The following is a 12633-nucleotide window of genomic DNA, read 5'->3' as shown; positions in this document are numbered from 1 at the left end:
GTTCCTAGAAAATTCCCTTCAATTTCATGCCATTTATGCACCAACCTAGCTTCGTTTTTGCATTAATGTTGCATTTTTAAATCATACAAATTTTGTGGAAATCGATTAGGATAAAGATATAGCTCATATATACATGTACGACTAAGCTTTAATACACATTCAGTAACGATCACAGTGATTTACTTTGCAGAACATACAATACAATACAAGCATACATTTGGTACGCGAAGCTCGAACATGCTCCACTTCTGGCTTTACTCTCTAGTTATCAGGTTGATGAAAATTCAAAAACTCGAGTAAAGTATGGAAAATTCTGATTTCTTATTCAAAATGGAATAAAGGTTAAAATATTTTTGTTTGTGAACAAAGTGATACAAAATTAATATTTACAGCGTTACCTAAAATTCGTAAACACAAGTAATTATATGAATATTAACCAAATACGTCGGGCGTACAAAATTTCCAAGTTGAACATCCCTGCAGCGAGCATCTTTAGTAAAATTGTAGTGTGACAATGTCACCAGTACTAGTGCAAAAGTATACCCACACCAATGTAATTTCCTATGGACATTTAGCATAGGCTTGTCATAGGAGAAGTACCAGTAGTCCATGACTATATTGACTAAGTAGTTCTTGAGCTATATGTAGACATTTGAACCATATAAACACTAGAAGACGATGAGGTCTTTTGAGATGATATGGAAACATTTGAACCCAATAGTCATTTGAATTTTTTAGGAAAATGCTTGTAATAGAGTAAGTATTTTAAAACGTTACATTTTTAATACATGTATTATTTAACAAAAATAAAATACGGCACAGTTCAATCTGCAAACTATATTTAATTAAATTTAATACAACAACAAACGGTTTTGTTTTCTACAGAATGTTGACGATTCTGCAAAGAATTGGCCACAATAGCACCCGAGAGTTTTTGAACAGTGGAATTCCATCGATATTTATATCTAGTTCGACTACCTCATACTTTTCCAAAATCCAGTCCAACTTTTCGTAGTTCTGTTCTATGCAAATAAATTCCACGGGTCGACATTTCTCGTTAACATATTCCGCTCAGAAAGGTCAGACGTCTAGACCTTCTTCCGCAATGTTAATTTTCCACGAAATCATTCACAAAACCTCCACCGTCTGCACTGCAAACTTCTGTTTTTATACAATATATTTTTTAAGTCTTTTATAATTCCTTCTATTCATTATACCCTACAACACTATGTGTTGGGGGTATTATAAGTTTGATTGGGCCAAAAATTATGTAACACGAAATATTGGTTTCCCACATAGGAAAGTATATATGGATCATCCTAGCTCGCCGAGCTGAGTCGATCTAGCTATGTATGTCCGTCCGTCTGTCCATGTTAATTTGTAATCACTCTACAGGTCGCAATTATGGCCCGATCTTTACGAAATTTGGAATGGAGGTCGGGGTCGGGCCAGAATAGAACCCTATTTCTTTTTGAGATGATCGCCAAATGTTTAGGGGTTGAAGTGGACCAAAAACTGAAAAAATTTCGGATTTTGCAGTAGCTATACAGGTCGCAATTATAGACCAATCGACGCGGAATTTCGCATGTAGCTAGAGTTTAGGGCGGAGAAGAAGCCTACCAATTTGGGTGGTCATCGGATAATATTTAGGGTAAAATAGACCATATATTTTGTGTTGAAGAATTCAAAATTTTTCATTAAACCGCGAATATTTTAAATCCCGGCGAAATCACAAAGCCATGACAAGGTTACTTTTGACCTTTACATTGATGTTAACATCCAACAAATCGGATATATAGCAAAATATGTGCGATATATATGTTTATCAAAGAAGATATGCTTGAAAGATCTCTTATATGTCGAGAACGGCTGAACTGATTTCGACAGTTCTCATTAATTCAGAATGACCTCTTGGCAGGAAAGAAAAAACGTCTAAAAATCGCATAAAAATATCTCTCTAAAGATGAAAATATTGATTTTCTAACATTTTCTCATATTTTTTCAATTTTGTCATATTTTTGGCATATTTTCATTTTGAATTAAACATTTGGTAATATTTCTACAGCTAACAAAACTAAGTATTTAGGATATCAGGATATCATATACAGATCGCATTTATGGCCCGATCCTTACGGAATTTTGCATGGGGATAAGATGAGGGTCAGAATAGAAGCCTACTCTTTTTGGAGATGATCGCCGTATATTTAGGGGTTGAAATGGACCAAAAAACTGCAAAATTGTCGGCAGGCCGTAATTATCGCCCGATCCTCACGCACATTTGAAAGGGGGTTACCGGACATTGCAAAAGCCAAGCAGTTTTGGATGGCCATCCAAAAATATTCAATGTGTGAAATAGTTTGCCAACTTTTGTAGACAAAATACGAAAATGTCCATTCCAGAGACTTTTTCGAGAATTCACAAATACAGGAAAGACGCACTTCTGACTATTTCGTTAACGAATATAGTCAAATGTCTGTATCTCATATAGATGCGTTTCAGTCAAAAACCAATAATAAATGCTAATCTTTTGCCACTTCTAAGAAATTATAGGTCTTTGGGAAATATTGGTTCCAGATCTAGGAAGACCATTTAAGTGCAACATCTACCAATAAATTGGAAATGAGCAAATTAGTTTAAGTTGCTATTATTCGAAAATTAGAGAACGAAACCTGATGGTTTCCTTTTAATATTTGTCACAATATCTTGTGGAATTCTTTCGAGTATCTCGCCTATATAAACTGTATCGTTTATTATAGTGTTGTAGGGTATTCAACGGTCGGCCCCGCTCGACTGTACTTGTTTTTTTTATATATTTAAAGAATAATCAACTTTTTAACAAAAAAAAAAAACAAAACGAATTAATTTCCAAAAAAACGATTTGTTTTGATGCGATCTGTAGATCGCAAGTGACATAAAAATGTTATATACACATTTTTATTATATTTTAAATAGATTTTAGTGACAATGAAAAACAAACTGTTGACACTGTCATTAGAAATACACTAGAATCAGTGTCCCTAACCAAACTCTACTCGCAAATTGTTGACATCTGAACTAGTACAAATGTCTGGAGAAATAAAGTGGTAACATAAGACACACTTGGTTCTTTGCTCGCAGCGGGGATTTTCAACATTGACAATTGAACAATGTTTCCTTGTGTTTTGAACATGGAAAAGAATGTTTGTAATTGGAAAATATTACAACTGGGTGAATTAGAAAAGGCATCAATTTTTCCAACCTCTTTTATTTGGTAGATTCTAAGATATGGACCTGGCGTATTTGGGCAATATGAGCGTACAAAAAATTTTATCATTGTGGGGAAGTTAAATATTTATGTGCACTATGTCGAATTCTAGGTAGCGCTGTAATGTTTACAATTCGTTCAAGTCATTGACACCCTTTGGCCGAGGTTATATATTACGCTTTCAATAAGCTCTGATTTATGTCAATAATTCATTTTAAAAGTTTATTTATTCAAAGTTATTATTCTACGTTAAAATAGCGTTGCACTCTCAGTGGCGAAATGAAAGAGGCTGGACCCATTTCCGTCGTCTACAATATACATTTGAGTATTCGATATTTACAATCGACGGGATTATTTTAGATGTCTCGCGTATAATTCGTTTAAAGCTTCCGTTTTATTCCTTTTACACTTTGTACCTTAATATTAAAATAATTTATTTGCAAGTAGTTCAGTAATTGTGTGAATGTCTGCGTAATGACACATACGAGTACATCCCAGAAAAGTTATTGCCAGCAAGACGTGTACTACTTGCTTGATCGAGATTTGTTTTCATGGCACCTTAAAATAAATTAACAATCAATATATCTTATTAATAGAATCGTAAAGTAGAAAAATAGCCTTGTCGTGTCTAGAAAGTCTTATCGGTAATGCTATATAATGTAGTGAGTATTCTAATATACAATGCGTTGAATTGTGGACATTTAAGCGTCATTTTTGGTAACATCAACATCCGCCAACTATGTGTGTTGCCTCTGTCGGACATACGGCCCTGATGCAATCTGAATAATCGGCCGCCCTATTGTCGTTCTTGACAGGAAGAAGTTCTATATTTTCGATACACATGGAGGCTTAGGTCTTTTCACTGTTTTATGTTAGCGTCATTAAGAAAAGTGCGTCACGATTGGTTCATTTGAATTTATATGTGTATTGATATCGGGCAGACGGCGATTCCAGGAATGTCTCACTCTCGGACTCTTCATCGCTAGAAGAAGGGGGGGTCTCGAGCATGGGCATCGATAGATCCAAATATTCCTCATGCGGCATTGTGCTCGACAGTTGAAGGATTTTGTCCAGATTCTCGACAATTTCCGAGAATGTGGGTCTGGCATTCGAGTCGAAATGCCAACACTGTCTCATCAACATGTAAATATTGAGGGAGCAGCGTGGCGGCTTCTCCATGCGTTGGCCGGTTATCAAATAGCTATATAACTCCTCCGCTGACATGATGTTTGGGTATGGTTGTTCGCCATACGTTAGAATTTCCCACAAGAGTACGCCGTAAGACCAGACGTCAGATTGGGAGTCGTAAAACTTTTCCTGAAGTGATTCAGGAGCCATCCACTTTATGGGCAGCCTACCATTGGTGTTTTTCCGGTAGTAGTCTGTATCTTGAATATCCCGAGCAAGACCAAAGTCGGCTATTTTCATGACGTAGTCATCGCTGACCAAAACATTTCGCGCCGCCAAATCGCGGTGAATACACTAGAAATAGAACAACATTACGTTAGAGAGAGGCGCGTTGCATTGATGATGCTTACTTACTCGTCTTGAGGCTAGATATTCCATGCCACGTGCTATTTGGAATGCGAACGACGTCAGCTGCTTTTCCGTTAGCACCGGCGTTTCCTCCAAGTAATCACTATCTCTTTCTTTTAAACTGCAACTGCCCCATACCGAGTTCGGCCGGTTCTTCTTGAGGAAGTCTTTAAGATTGCCATGAGGTGCGAATTCCACTATGACCCACAGAGGCCCATTTTGACTGCAGCAACCCAGCAGGTTTATAATGTTGATGTGCTTCCCGATCATCTTCATGACTTCCATTTCGCGCACCAAACTTGCCATGTCGGCATCAGTGTGTTCCTCTTTTACCATTTTAACGGCCACAATTGTGCTGACGTTATTATTGGCAGGAGCCCGGGTGAGTCCACTGGCTTGCGCCATAACGACCCGACCAAACGCACCCTCCCCAAGTGTTGATCCCAGGGACAACTGACTGCGCGGTATTTCCCAATTTGAATCCAGGGGAAACTCATATTCGTTGAAGCCTTGGTTGGGATCGGAATTCGTGGAAGTTGTAAAGGTTGTGCGCTGTTTCTCAATTTTTATAACGGGCATTTGTAGGTCGCATGTGCTCCCATCCGATGGCGGTGGCTTGTAAATGATCACCTTCTTCGTCCACTGGTGAACGGTTTCGATTCGTTGCTTCAGAAGTTTTTCCTGCTTCAAGTTGCGCAGCACGTAGATGATGAAAACCGTTCCGAGCAGGAAAAGCAAGACGACAACCGCCCCCACTGTTGTAATCCATGCGGGATGACTGCGCTGCAACCCGTCCCTCAGTGGGAGTTTATCAACGACTTTAAGGTACGCACTCGCCACAGTCAGCCCCAACGAGGTGGCTGCTACACAGGAATACCAACCCTCGTCGTCGTGTGTAACTCTAGAAAAATTTAGAATGTTCGACTTGTCCTGCCCCAGATTCAGTACTATTATGTCGTTTGTTTTGTTCGTGCTCTGGTGGACGTCGAAATTTTGCGCTATCTTCTCCAGATACTCAATAGACTCGTTTTTCTTGACATACTTCAGCCAGTAAATGAATGGCTCCAGGTCGGATACGACTCTGCATTCCAGCGTTGTGCTGCTATAGACGAGCGCAGTTTGATTTTGCGGAAATTTGTCGCTTATTATCGGCGAGGAGCGCAGCCGATCAATTATAGTTATCTTTGTCGAGTGCTCTATGCACCCGTGCACATTGCAGATCCTACACTTGTACACGCCCGAATCCTTAGTTATGGCATCATCCATTTGCATAGACCACTTTTTGTATGTGACTTTCCCCATGTGCCGTTCTATGGCCGTATCATTGAGTGTCCATGTTATATTTGGGGTCGGATTGCCAGTAGCTGGGCACAGCAGTTGCACAGAACTACCGGCTGGCTTGTGAAGTCGTTGGATCAGCTTCTTTACGTTTTTGAATTCTGGAGGACTTTGCTTAGACTCGTCTGCGGGTGTTCTGTTGTCGGGTTCGAGTTCGTGATCTGAAGACTCATCAGTATCGGCCTGTTCCAAATTCAGGGAATTGAGTATCGGCGTCATTTCTCCGGAGCCGTCCTTATTCTCGGCCTCATCTTTTGTAGTCGTAATCACGCATAAGTAGGCACTTGCCATTGCACCATCGAAAGAATTCGTGGCAATGCAGGTGTACCAACCTTCGTCCTCTTCTTGAACACTTCCAAGGCGCAGAAGGTGTGGTGTATCAAATTGCGTCACCATTCTTCTCATATTCGAATCTTTTAACACATCCAGTGGTTTTAGTGTTTCGTTTATTGGTGTGTCATGCTTCAGCCAAGTGATTTGGGTCTCGACAACTGTCTCCACATGACATTCGAATGTAACGTTTTCATCCATATGAACTGACTGATTCTTCAGACCATTGACGACAATTTTAGGACGCACAGCATCTTCCTTAACAACACGTAAAAGCGTTGAACGGTACACACATCCGATATTGTTGCAGAGTTGGCATGTATATGTCCCCGAATCCGAGATATCGAGATTCGATATCGAAAGTGTCCATTTTTTGAAAGCCGCTTTCGATTTGTCAACATCAATCGGACTGTTGTTCACCAACCACGTTAAGTTCACCGACGACGGTGCTAGTGGAACGCAACTGAACGTAACGTAGTCTCCACTTTGCTTGGTGACGTCGCTGGAAAACTTATTATTCTCAAATTTCGGATAGCCGTTGAGGTGCCGAATGCTTTCGGCATTAATATTCGCCTTGCTGTCGACGTTGGATGTGTTATCATGTTTACAGGAAATCGCACAGACAATTATGGTTACGTTCGCCCAAACTCGGTCTATATTTTCTTTTTGTGCAGTGAGGCAGCCGTAGACACCTCGTTGTTCTGCGGCTAGCATCTCAAAACTCAGATTTCGATCGGCATATGCAACGGGTGTTTCGTTATAATACCACCGACGTTGTTCAAAGGGGCAAACAACATTTACAGTTTGGTTGAGATTCACTTCTGCGAACTGCATCGCATTGGCCACCAACTGAATGTTCTTCTCATATCCGGCACTGTTCGTTCCGACACTTTTCGCACTGCCGATATCTACTTCACAAACTATTATCACGGCAAATAATAGAACTATTGGCTTCATTACGGATGAACGACTGCCTTTGTTTCTCATGATTGTCGCGCGATTCTTCTTGGCCCGAGTCCGAGGGCCGTTGCTTGGAAATCGAATTAAAAACTTTATCTAGCACTTCAGGTGGGTTTGTCAGTAAAATGACGACATTGCTGCTCGTATCCAGTGGTATGAGTGCTTATGTAGAATGGCTTCCTCCTCTAATGGTGGCTTGTGTCGCTGGCTTTGCGATAGCAACTGACTATTTTATTCAAAACAGTATGTGATTTGCCTTAGTAATGAGCTTGGACAAGCGTTGCTGAATGTGGCACCCACCAAATCGATACTTTAGTAACAGCGTTTACGCAAAAATAGGCATTCGTCGACGTCTGCTGAGGATCGTTATAGAGTCGAGGCGTTAATGGATTCCATCGAACAGGGTGTATACACACCTGACACCAAATCAAATCTTTGGGTCGTTGTTATTTTTCAAGTTCGCGCAAAACAATTTTGGTTCGATTGTAACGTTCACTGGCTGTTTGTATTCAAGTGTTGGTAGATTGTGTGGTGGTGTATTTTGGTAGCAAGTCACAGCATTTAACTTGGTTTTGTTTAGTCAACGCGTCCAAACCAAAATAAAAGTATGTCTTTCCGATCGAGACCTTTCCGGCTAGATGTTCATTCGCAACTAACGACTTCGACGTATTCAAACTCTAACTGCCACTGGGTTCCGAGCTACGAACGTACAAGAGAAGACAATAATCAATGAAAGACACTAGTGGCTGGCAAAACGACGTCACGACGTCACTGGATCGTCACCAATACCATACTGCCGATTGTGCGACCAATCAAATCGCTCGCAAGCGAGAAACGTTCTTCGAGACCAGGAGGAATATATCATCCCCATGACGTTTTCCTTCTGGCTCTCAAAGAATTACCTGCATGTGCTCGAAGAGAACACAAACAACGCACACACTGCATTCCGGATAGATAGGCAGGCTAATGCTCAACACGTTTATGCAAGTACATCCTAAAACCAATAAACATGCATGCAGGAGCGGCAGCTAGGTGCTTGGTGTTGCGTTTTGCTTTGTGTCCATTTTCAATACGTCCTATCATCAGGGCACGTATTTTCCAGATTTTCCATAATTTATGCACATTTAACAATGTTTGTTTACTTTCTGCAAGCACTTCGATCTAACCAACAGGTACCCGACGTCTTCAGTGCGATCATTGTTGGTTCCCAGTGTCTTCTTGTCTTGTCTCGTCTCGTTTCGTCTCTTTGTTTGTGTTGCGTGTACGCGCGCTGCATATCAATAACAAATATCCGTTACGTGACTTATTTCTTCCCCTGATTTTACAAATTGTTGTGTGTGTGTGTAAAAGTTCTAATCCGAACAAGGCTCGAGATAACGCAGAGACTATTGGGATATCACTTTGCCCGCATAGCAAGATTACTTCGTTGAAACGGCAGCGATAAAAATAATTCTGAGAAATGGTTTGCTTACATGAATATGCATATCTGTCTGTCTGTCTGTTACGCACGGAGTCCACTTCTAATGAAAACTATGATTTTCTTACAGAATAATAGTCAAAAAGACGACGAAAATCCAATTATGTTGAGTTTTCGTTAATTCAATTTGAGTTGGTGGTTAGGATCAATAGAAATCCAAAAGACCATAGGTAATCTTTCCAAGTCACTGTGCATATATAGGTGATCAAATACCACACATTTCTGTGCCCAAAGACAAAAGGTATAGAAAATCCAACAAGGCTGAGAGCGCCAATTGCTTTGTATAAAGACAAAATATGTTGCTGCAAAATGACATCGTTTGGTATATTTATCACAGTATACAAGCGAAACAACCATCGATATGCGACTCGAAGGTTTGGAATCGGAATTGCACCGGTATGAAATGCATTCATGTGCTTACAACTTGTAATGAACTCAAGTCGAATACGACGTGTACAACGGGATATGCATTCAAAAACGTATGATTTGTACAATTATTATATATTACTATTATATTGTTATATATCGCGTCGATCGATTAAGTATACGGTTTGACAAACTAAACTTTTTACATTCCAACATCGATGCTGCAAGTGTTGAGATTTTTTGGTTTGAATATTTTATATTTAAATATATTCGACAAACGATTCCATTGTTAAAACTTAAAAAATTCTACGTATTTTAATGTCAAAGCACAAGTCACACAAAACCCATGCAGATAAATGATTTGTTCGTTCGATTCTATCATTTTTAATTGTCTTAAACAAATTATCTAGTTCGATTTTATCTATTATTATCTTAAACAAAAAAAAAACATGGATTCATATGCGAAATGTAAGCTCCGCACAGTAACAAACCATAAATAGTGATGGGCAGAATGATTAAAGTGGAAAAAACACAACCCTGAAGCTAGGGTGTTGTATCTTCAAATTTACCAATAACAAATGCAAAAAGTTGTTTTTTGTTTATCCGACTCTTTTCTCCCAATATTTTTACATAAAAGAATATCGCCAAAAACTAATGAACTATCGCAGATTTTTCGCACCATCGATTGCAATCTTTGTGAGTTTTTACAAATTGCAAGTCTTCGTACTCGATATTTGGTAATAATTGGAACGACATTTTACCGAATGTTGTCCATTTACCCAAAAATTTAGTACTGAGAACTTACAAATTTTTACTCTACACTTTTGTTCAGTACAGCGTTATCTACAATTCGATGTATCGTACACAAATCTTCAACTTCCCCACTATGGTAAAAACCCTGTACAGCGTTATCTAAAATTTGACGTATTCACAATTTATATACATGTATTTATATGAGTGTTATCCAAATACGTCGGGCGTACAAAATTTCAAAGTTCAACAAATTCAACATTGACAATTGAACAATTTATTTTTTTTTTTTTTTGTGTTTGAAAATATAAATGAAAGATAAAAAATGTGAATGTTCGTAATTGGAAAATATTACAAAGGTAGAAATTTAATAAAGTACCAATTTTAATACGTTATTACTTGGTAGATTTTAAGATAAGGACCTGGCGTATTAGGGTAATACAGACGAACAAAATATTTTACCATAGTGGTGAAGTTACTTCGAATTTAAGGTAACGCTGTTAAAGAGTCATACATTATTAAATTCACCCCATTATAATATTATTACAAAAATTATGTAACACCTCGAATATTGGTTCCCGAAATGGGAAACTATTTATGGATCTTCCTATTTGACCGAGCTATGTATGTCCGTCCGTCCATCTGTCCATGTTAATTTGTAATCACGCTACAAGTCGCACTTGTGGCCCGATCGTCATTGAAAATGGAGGTGGGGTTAGAGTCAGAATAAAAGTTTATCGGTTTTGGAGATAATCGCAAAATATTAAGGGGCCACAATTGTGCACCAACCGACGCGGAATTTTGTATAGAGTTAGGCTTTAGTGCTGAGCAGAAGCCTACCACTTTGGACTGTCATTGGACAATATGTAGCAGGTAAAATAAACCATAACTTTTATGTCAAAAAATCAAACACCAAATACATTAAAAGGTCACTTCTGACCATTACAGTGATTCTGATAGCCAAGATATGGGATACATTTGCTATATATCCCAATATACATACAATGTATATGTAACAGAAATAGATCTCTGTTATTCTGTTTATAAGTCAAAAACCGCAGGACTGATTTTTACAATTCTCATCAATTCGAAATGGTCTCTTGCCAGAAAAGGATAAAATCTAAGAAAATCGCGTAAAAATGACAATTTTCAATTTTTGTCATTTTTTTATCGCCTTTGATTATTTCAATTGAACTTACAATTTTAAATTTTACATTTTCTAAAGTTTTTCTACACCCCATATACACGTCGTAATTATCGTGCGGGAGTAGGGTTAGGGTCAAAATTGAAGATGTACATTTAATGGTTCAAATGGATTTCCGGATTTTGCAGTCGATCTACAGATCACAATTGAAAACCAATCGGCACGGAATTTTGCTTGAGAAAGAAGTTAATGACAGGGCAGAAGTCTAGCATTTTGGATGACCATTGGATTATATTTAGCTGCGAAATGGACCACAACCTACATAAAAAAATTGTTTTGAATACCTAATAACACTACGAAGTACGTAAATATGGGGCAGATGCCCCGGTCAAAAAAATAAGGGCAACATCTGGGCAGCGTTCTATAACATCATTTCAAAAACGAAATCTTCCAAGATGGATTTGTAGATAAGGGGGCTTCCAACATGTTGTAGTGTTGTAGGGTATCACATGGTTGGTCCCGCACGACTATAGCCTTTACTTACTTGTTTGTTTTTGGTTTCATACTGTGGCTTATTTAATAAAGAATAAAATGGAGTAAAGAATTTGATTCTGATAAAGATTTTCTAAAATAAGCATGAGGGTCTTCGTCGAGTTATAGTAGCATAAAGCGAAATTTTAATCTAAAACAAAAAGGCCACAGTTTTCAACATTTTATATGACATTTGTTTGGGAAACACATTCTGTGGTACCATTGGTTTTAAGCGACTAGAATGCCGAAAACGTAGTAAAACTAGAAAAATAGTCTCTTTTTCGGTAAACTGTAATGAAGATGGAGCCGCCGCCTTCAGTCATTGTTTAGTAAAAAAAATATATATTTCCTAGAGGCTCATATGATTTTGCTTGCAGCGACAATGTGGTTCAGTGGCAGATGGAATTATATCTTGAGGCAAATTTTATTATGTAATTGCTGGGGTTGACGTTTTTTGTTTTAAAATATGTTTTAGGGTACATACCTCTTGTCCAAACTTTTCAAGAGCTTCTTTTACGGCAATCATATTGGCAGATGTTAGGACGCTCTGAATATCAGCACCAGTATAATTTTCCGATCTCTCGGCGAAGTAAGAGAAATCCACTGACTCATCAAGGGCTAATGTTGTGGATAACGCTTCGAAAATTGCTACGCGGGCAGAAAAGTCGGGAAGTGTACATTCAACCAATCGGTCAATACGACCGGAACGAAGTAATGCCGGATCCAACAATTCGGGCCGAGATGTTGCTGCAATCACAGTAACACCTTGTAATCCTTCGACACCATCAAGCTCGGTCAGCAACTGATTCACTACGCGGTCCGTTACGCCGGTAGAATCGTGGCCACGTTTGGGTGCTAAGCTATCGAATTCGTCAAAGAAAAGAAGACATGGCTTCGCACTCCGTGCCCTGTAAAGATACATAATATGATAATAGTTAACGTACTATTTATCTATTG

The 12633-nt window shown here is 38.7% G+C and overlaps 2 protein-coding genes across 4 annotated transcripts in view; both read right to left on the bottom strand.

The window, feature by feature from the left end:
• LOC101901235 (uncharacterized) overlaps positions 1-12633 on the bottom strand; it is a 187548-nt gene that overhangs the window by 167792 nt on the left and 7123 nt on the right. For all 3 annotated transcript variants that reach the window (XR_009341914.1, XM_059120749.1, XM_005177189.4), the window contains exon 10: positions 12161-12584. Coding sequence is in view for 2 of the 3 variants with exons in the window: in XM_059120749.1 (XP_058976732.1) it covers positions 12161-12584 (424 nt within the window). In the remaining variant the exon portion in view is untranslated. The remainder of the gene's footprint in view (positions 1-12160; positions 12585-12633) is intronic.
• Positions 3440-8980, bottom strand: LOC101901067 (fibroblast growth factor receptor homolog 1). The gene is made up of 2 exons (XM_005177188.4): positions 4787-8980; positions 3440-4726 (listed from the first exon to the last, which is right to left on the bottom strand). Exons 1-2 carry the CDS (start codon positions 7433-7435, stop codon positions 4151-4153), a joined length of 3225 nt encoding a protein of 1074 aa, XP_005177245.1. The 5' UTR covers positions 7436-8980; the 3' UTR covers positions 3440-4150.

This window comes from Musca domestica, unplaced genomic scaffold (assembly GCF_030504385.1).
Source record: "Musca domestica strain aabys unplaced genomic scaffold, Musca_domestica.polishedcontigs.V.1.1 172, whole genome shotgun sequence".
NCBI classification, from domain to species: domain Eukaryota; kingdom Metazoa; phylum Arthropoda; class Insecta; order Diptera; family Muscidae; genus Musca; species Musca domestica.
This window is presented reverse-complemented; position numbering and strand designations above follow the sequence as displayed.

Coding starts and splice junctions, on each gene's coding strand:
- LOC101901067 (XM_005177188.4), bottom strand. CDS start 7,435: ATGAGAAACAAAGGCAGTCGTTCATCCGTAATGAAGCCAATAGTTCTA. Junction 4,727..4,786: donor AATATCTAGCCTCAAGACGA/GTAAGTAAGCAT, acceptor TTCTATTTCTAG/TGTATTCACCGCGATTTGGC.